General features: G+C 43.2%; 2 protein-coding genes across 2 annotated transcripts; both read left to right on the plus strand.

Annotated features, from left to right (window-relative positions):
- Positions 1-226: 226 nt before the first annotated feature.
- LOC127987969 (mesencephalic astrocyte-derived neurotrophic factor-like) lies at positions 227-2,974 on the plus strand. Its single transcript, XM_052590432.1, has 4 exons — positions 227-457; positions 1,034-1,161; positions 1,953-2,094; positions 2,338-2,974. Exons 1-4 carry the CDS (start codon positions 370-372, stop codon positions 2,520-2,522), a joined length of 543 nt encoding a protein of 180 aa, XP_052446392.1. The 5' UTR covers positions 227-369; the 3' UTR covers positions 2,523-2,974.
- A 462-nt stretch (positions 2,975-3,436) lies between these two features.
- On the plus strand, positions 3,437-7,238 carry LOC127987968 (putative RNA-binding protein 15B). The gene has a single exon (XM_052590431.1). It carries the CDS (start codon positions 3,648-3,650, stop codon positions 6,072-6,074), a length of 2,427 nt encoding a protein of 808 aa, XP_052446391.1. The 5' UTR covers positions 3,437-3,647; the 3' UTR covers positions 6,075-7,238.
- Positions 7,239-7,255: the final 17 nt, after the last annotated feature.

A 7,255-nucleotide genomic window follows, 5' to 3' on the forward strand; every position in this document is an offset into this window, starting at 1 on the left:
ACGGACGACAAAGAACTACAAACATGGCGCTGGTGCACCAACACGTCAACAAGCCCTAAATCGTCACCAAGAGAATTCACCTCCACAACCAATCACAGGCCGCCAACTGGACTCACTCCCTGGATAAGCTCTGCACATGCATTCAGAAAAGAATGCGTGTTGCGACGTCACGAGCCAGCCAATAGACGCGCGAAGAGTGGAACGGGAACCAATCAGAAGGGACAGTGGGCGGGCCCTTTCAATAGGAAGCGCTATTGAAACGATACATTGCATGTTGTCGAGCCGGTATCTTTAATGGTATTTCAAAACCTAGTTTAGTACTTGCCCATAGTCTGTTTAAGCAGTTAAACGCGTTTGTTTGGTTTTAGAATGATATATTTGAGTGGGCTTTCTGTGGCACTGGCCCTGGCGCTGGTGCCGAGCTGCACTGAAGCTTTAAAGGATGGAGAGTGTGAAGGTGAGTTTGATTAATATGTTCATAGTATTAAAAACAAAACGTGCAGGGAACACGTTTCCTGTCATGAGCATCTCACATCTGCGCTTCATGCATCTTCTTTAGTTTATGCTGTGTATTTTACTTTATTATTATTATTACTAGTTATGTTTCCTTTAACTACTTCAATTATTGCATCAGTAATTATTTTTAAGGGGTTTAATGTGCTGTTAGGATAAACGTGTTTTTGTAATAATGTACGTTTATAATATACCGGTATGCAAAATTTTAAATGGAATGCATTATAACGTGTTTTTTTATTGTGTATTTTTGTGTTTTTAAAGGCGGTTGTTTATGTAATTTTGTAAATTAGGTTTTCTTTTAAGTAAAAATATCATACTGTACGCAGCTTATTATCAATAATAAGTACTTCATCATATCTGGATAGGACACCTGTTCAAATAACCTTTTGGTCATAATTGCTTATTCTGTTATTTACAAAGGGGACATGAATAATTGACTATACTATGCTATCTATTTTCATAAATGTGACTCATTTTATTTAATATAACTTCTTTGTGTATGATTGTTGCATTGCAGTCTGTGTGGGTTTCCTGGAACGGTTTTACCAGACGCTACAAGACAACGATGTCAAGTTCAACAGTGACTCCATCGAAAATGCTCTTCTAAAATCTTGCAAAGAGGCCAAAGGAAAAGAAAACAGATTTGTAAGTGTGTGCTTAAAGATCAGTTTGCCCAAAAATCAACAATTTACTCAAAGATGTATATGAGTTTGTTTCTCCATCAGATTTGGAGAAATTCAGCATTTCATCACCTTGCTCCGCAATGGATCCCCTGCAGTGAATGGGTGCCGTCAGAAAGAGAGTCCAAACAGCTGATTAAAAACACACAATAATCCACACTACTTCAGTGTATAAGAAACAAATCCATTATTAAGGCATTTTCAAACCTTCACTACTGAGCAGAATACTTCTTTCAGTAATAACGTTTTTTCATGTAAAAAAATCAATCTCCTGTTGTCCTCTCACATCAGAACCCACCAACATATTTATTTAGAGCTGTTATGGACCGTTTTCACTTGTAAACGGTGCTTAATCAGTGCATATTTCTCGACGAAACGAGACAAGTATTTAGCCTGAAGCAACATTTTGAAGTTAAAAACGTCTTAATGATGGATTGATTTCTTACAAACATGCTATTTTTCACTTCACAAGTAGTTTATTGATGGACTGGAGTGGATTACTTGTGAATTATTGTGATGTTTTATCATCTGTTTGGACTCTCATTCTGACGGCACCCATTCACTGCAGAGGATCCATTGTTGAGCAAGTGATGTAATGCTACATTTCTTCAAATCTGATGAAGAAACAAACTCATCTACACCTTGGATGACTTGAAATATAGTTCAGCAAATTTTCATTATCGGCTGAAATATTCCTTTTATCTTCCATAATTTTAGTTTGTTTATACTTCCTTTTAATGTTTTGTGAATGTGCAGTGTTACTATATAGGGGCAACAAGTGATGCAGCAACAAAAATAATCAATGAAGTTTCCAAACCGATGAGTAACCATGTGCCAGTGGAAAAAATCTGTGAAAAGCTCAAAAAGAAGGACAGTCAGATCTGTGAACTGAAATATGGTAAGTTGAAAAGTTTCCATCTCTCTAGTGGTTAACCAATTAGTCAACGTATAACTATATCATATCACTTGTTCTGTTTGGGCGATATCTTGAGATATATCTGCTCCATTTTAAATGGAATGGAAAAAAAAAAGACATTTATTTTTTTAATGTAATATTATTTAAAGTGATTTAGTCTTCAAGTCAAATTTGGTGGATCAATGACAGAACTGCAAGCCATTCATATTTGTTTTCTTCTTCTAGATAAACAAGTTGACTTGAGCTCCGTCGACCTGAAGAAGTTGAAAGTGAAAGATCTGAAGAAAATTTTGGAGGAATGGGGCGAATCCTGCAAAGGATGCGTGGAGAAATCCGACTTCATCCGCAAGATCAATGAGCTAATGCCCAAGTATGCGCCCAACGCGGCCAAGGCACGGACAGATCTCTAAACCCAAAGGAATTATGGGAGCAAGGCAGCGGCCAAAGGCATTTAGGGTGGGAGATTTGCGCTGTGCAGCTGACTTACCACCTAACAGTGGGGTTTGCATCGTGTTGTCATTTTATCATGTTCTCCAGGGGTACACATCAAGAAACCGAATAAATGCACTTACATGAAAATACAATCTTTAATTTATAACTTGCAATGTGTTAGTTCTGACTGATATCCCACACAACCTTTGTTTGTCTCCTGACGTTATGAGAATCATGTTTGACACACTTTGCCTAGTTTAATTTCCTTTTTTCTCTTTTTTGAGGGTGTAGACTTTCTTAGTTGGCACATTATATGAAATATAATGAATGAGAGTCTCATCTTCAAAATGCGTGGGTTGGTTTGAGTGGACTTTGCTGTAAAATGTTTAATACAGTTATACTGTCTTTTTCATTAAAAGAAGAAAAGAAACTGGTCTTGTCCTTTTTTTATATATATATGTATTTATTTTTTTGAGTTTGCATTTAACCATATCTCCTTCATCTTGGACACTTTTTGTAAGATTTTCTTATTCATTTAACCACCAAAATACCTATTTACCATGGCAATTAAACTATTTATATGGTTATACAACAGTCTTTGCATGCATTTGCATATCTTATTACAGCTTCTGGTACATTAAAGTTCATGCTCATTTCCTGAATTCACAGAGATATTACATTTGAAAAATGTGTTTATTATTTAACATGTAATTCCAACAAAGTATTATGCAGTAGGATAGTAGCCTAATAATCTATTTCAAACTAATTATTTTGAAAATAATTAATACAACTTTATTTTTTATTGTCAGTACTGATGTTCCACAACTACAACGTCACGCAATATGTTCTGACGTCAGCAGAGTCTCCTCCCACTCGCGGTGCGCGCACATTCCTTTTGTCCAAGATGGCGGAATAGATGCAGCTGAGGGGACGCTAATGTTTGCCGTTTTATTTTTATCTGCAAAATTCAACATCCAGGCGAACGTTTTCCCGTGCAAACGTTAGTTAAGACCCTCCTCACGGATGTGCAGAATCTCCAGGAAGCGTGAGATCTCACCTCGGAGCTGATTTTTATATTTTCGCGGCTGGAGCATCACTGTAAAATGAAGCGGCAGGCCGAGCGCGACGCGAGTCCGTCCAGAACGCTCGCCAAACGCGTCCGCGAGCGCGACCGGGAGCGCGAACCGAACCCGCCGCTCGCGCTGCTGCTCGCCGAGACTCGAGCGTATCACAAACGCAGCCGCAGCCGAGAGCGGGAAAAACCGCGCGTCCGTGGGGAGAGAGAGAGTCTGCATCACCGCGCGCATCATGAACTGGGTCTGCTGGGTCGAGCCCCTCTCCGAACCACCTCAGTCCTGCCTAAAGGTAAGACCCCATCCGCGGAAACGGTGGGTGCGCGACTTGAATACAAGACACTACTTATCAGCAACCTTGGATCACAGCTTTCTGATGAACATGTAGAGGACGGACTGTTTCATGAGTTTAAAAAGTTCGGGGATGTGAGTGTCAAGCTGTCTCACACGCCTGAACTGGGTCGTATTGCCTACGTCAACTTCAGACACACGGAAAACGCGCGGGAAGCGCGTCATGCAAAAAACCCATTGGTGCTATATGATCGTCCACTCAAAGTTGAACCCATGTACATGCGACGTCGCAGCGTCACGCCTCCAGACGTGAGTTATGTGTCTCTGCACAGTGCTGCCTACACTTACAGGCAGCGGTCACTTTCACCTGGTGCTGGGAGTAGTGCCCTTAGAGATATGAGACCCAGGCATTACGTTGATGGTCTGGGACTCAGCAGGGACCGTGTTTTGGACTATTACAGTGCATTGGAGGAGAGAAGCCGTGCGTATGCGTATCAGCTTCCCGAGGAGGACTTAAAACCAGAGGACGATCAGAGAGCCACAAGGAACTTGTTCATTGGCAACTTGGATCATAACATTTCTGAGGTGGAACTGCGACAAGGATTTGACAAGTATGGAATTATCGAAGAGGTGGTTATCAAGCGGCCTGCCCGTGGACAAGGAGGTGCTTATGCTTTTCTTAAATTTCAAAATTTGGATATGGCTCACCGGGCCAAAGTGGCCATGCAGGGACGTATGATTAATGGCAACCCAATTAAAATCGGATACGGGAAGGCCAATCCGACGACTCGGCTATGGGTGGGCGGACTTGGCCCGAGCACCTCGCTGGCTGCTTTAGCCCGCGAGTTTGATCGCTTTGGGAGTATTCGCACCATAGACTATGTTAAAGGAGATAATTTTGCTTACATTCACTACGAGAGCCTGGATGCAGCCCAGGCTGCGTGTGCGCAAATGCGCGGCTTCCCTCTGTGTGGTCCGAATCGTCGGCTGCGTGTGGATTTTGCTAAAGCTGAGGAGACGAGGGCATACCCTCAACAATACCAGCCGCCTTTGCTCCCGCCTCCACATTACGAACTTCTAGCTGATGGTTACGGACGCCACCACAGCCTGGAGCGAGAACTGAGAGCGAGGGCTCGCTCACCCTCACACCCCCTCTTCGTGGAGCGAGAAAGAGATCGCCTTTCAGACCGAGACTGGAGTCCGCCGAAAGGAATTGAGCGGCGAGCGAACCCGGAGGCGTTTGGGCGGGTCAGGCAGCGCAGTCGTAGCCGCAGCAGGGAGCGCTGGGTAAAGGAACGAGAGCTAGAACGCGGGAAAAACTGGGAGGAGCGGCGCAAGAGAAGGAGCCTGAGTCCCATCGACTGTCCTGCCGAGGAGCGCGAGAGGTCAAAACTCCGAGGCGGAGCACCGTCTACTCCTGAAGACAGCCCGGATAGGGGTCGCGGCCGTCTTCCGGACTCCACCTCAGAACCTCTTGACCACACCCCTGACATCAGCAGACACATCAGTGATGAACGTGCTGTTAATGATGAACCTTTGCATCCGAGGAAGGAGGAGCGTCACCGCAAAAGCGAGAGCGACCCTTACTCACAGACGGACAAGTCCAAAACAGACTCCAAAAAGCCCAGCACGCTCTCTGAATATGCCCAGACGTTGAGTCGCGTGTGGCACGGTTCTCTCGTTCTTAAAAACAGCTGCTTCCCCACAAACATGCACATGCTTGAGGGGGGCGTGAACTTTCTCCACGCCCTCATGAAAGACAACCAAGCAGGCGGTTCCAAGATCACGCAGCTTAAAATCGCTCAGCGGCTGAGGCTGGATCAGCCCAAACTGGACGAGGTGACGAGACGCATCAAGCTAGGCAGCCCGGATGGCTACGCTGTCCTCCTCGCAGTTCAGGGGCCCATGGACCGCGACGCCCCTCCTCCAGAACCGGGCCTTCAACAGCGCCTTCTCCGCAACTTGGTGACGTACCTTAGGAACAAGCAGGCTGCAGGGGTCATCGGCTTGCCCCTCGGCGGCCCCAAAGAGCGAGAAATGGGCGGCATGTTATACGCCTTTCCTCCATGTGACTTCTCGCAGCAGTATCTCCAGACTGCTCTGAAGACTATTGGGAAACTCGAGGAGGACCACCTGGTCATCGTGGTTGTTAGAGACTCACCTTAACACTTTAATTCCAACTCTAAAATGTTCCACACAGATTTTAAGCCTTTTATGATTTTAGGACGGATGTACCTTTTTACTTTAATACTCCCACACTAGATCAGCATTTCCTTAAAACGTTTTGGAAATTGAATCGCATCCCCCTGAGAAGTTGTTTTATAAACTTGCAAATGAGATTCCCACCCAAGGGGTTTTACATTTCTCTCAGCAGTGTTCAAAAATTTCAGTCTTATTCTATTTAAAAATGTTTTATATAATTGCATGCACAAGCAATTTGAAGTAACCCGTTCCGGTGGTTTGCTATAATGGACGTAAAACATACTAAAGCTCATTGTTCGGAAAATCCATTCGTCATTGAACTGTCGCGTTAAATACACTCTTTAAGGTCTGTTGACCGAAATTCAAGTAAAATAATTTGTTAGTGGCTTCTTCGTGCCACATTCAGTAACAGTTCTTCCCTTCCATATTACATCTGCTGTCCGTTGTCCGTTTCACAACCCTAGATGTTTTATTTTGTTTCTCGGAAATAAAACAGTGCTTGACACGGCAGTATGTTCAGTTCAGGTGAGGCGTTTGTCATAACCGACGGCATCTACCTCTTTAATCATGTAACACATCAGGTATGCGTGACAAAGTGAAGTTAGTCTTTGAGCCTAATGCATTTTTATTGTATTTTGTTACAAACATGCACCTGCAGCACTAACAGAAATCTACCGATCCATACACACTAATGTTTGTAAACGTTACGGACACTATGGTTTAAGCTTGTGTGACTGTTTGTTGGTATGCAGAAATGTATACCTAAGCCTTAGCTGTTTCAACTGCCCTCCACTGAATGATTATTTGCCAAGTCATTTGAACACATTGAGCCAACACGTTTAAAACAAGTGCTACTCTAAAATGGTTTGAACCTCATAATAATGTATGAAGCAGAAACGAGTGTTATTTTCATATTTTAGTTATTGATGGGGTTTGAAAGTCCACCCGGCAACACTACAACCCTTTGCACTGAACGGTAATTCTTCCATTGTTTATTTTCAATCATGTTGTTGTTTTACCCTTCTTTCATCACTCCTTTTTTGTGTAATACTTTTTTTTAGAAATCTGTATACAAAACATGTATGGCGTATTAAAAAAAAGTAAACGTTTCATGTGCTTGTATTCAAACCGTATCTCCGTCATTA

Source organism: Carassius gibelio, chromosome B22, assembly GCF_023724105.1.
Source record: "Carassius gibelio isolate Cgi1373 ecotype wild population from Czech Republic chromosome B22, carGib1.2-hapl.c, whole genome shotgun sequence".
Taxonomy (NCBI): Eukaryota; Metazoa; Chordata; class Actinopteri; order Cypriniformes; family Cyprinidae; genus Carassius; species Carassius gibelio.

Excerpts from the sequence above, each read along its gene's own strand:
- LOC127987969 (XM_052590432.1), top strand. The coding sequence starts at position 370 with ATGATATATTTGAGTGGGCTTTCTGTGGCACTGGCCCTGGCGCTGGTG. Across the intron at positions 458-1,033 it reads AAAGGATGGAGAGTGTGAAG|TCTGTGTGGGTTTCCTGGAA; the intron begins GTGAGTTTGATT and ends GTTGCATTGCAG. Across the intron at positions 1,162-1,952 it reads AAGGAAAAGAAAACAGATTT|TGTTACTATATAGGGGCAAC; the intron begins GTAAGTGTGTGC and ends GTGAATGTGCAG.
- LOC127987968 (XM_052590431.1), top strand. The coding sequence starts at position 3,648 with ATGAAGCGGCAGGCCGAGCGCGACGCGAGTCCGTCCAGAACGCTCGCC.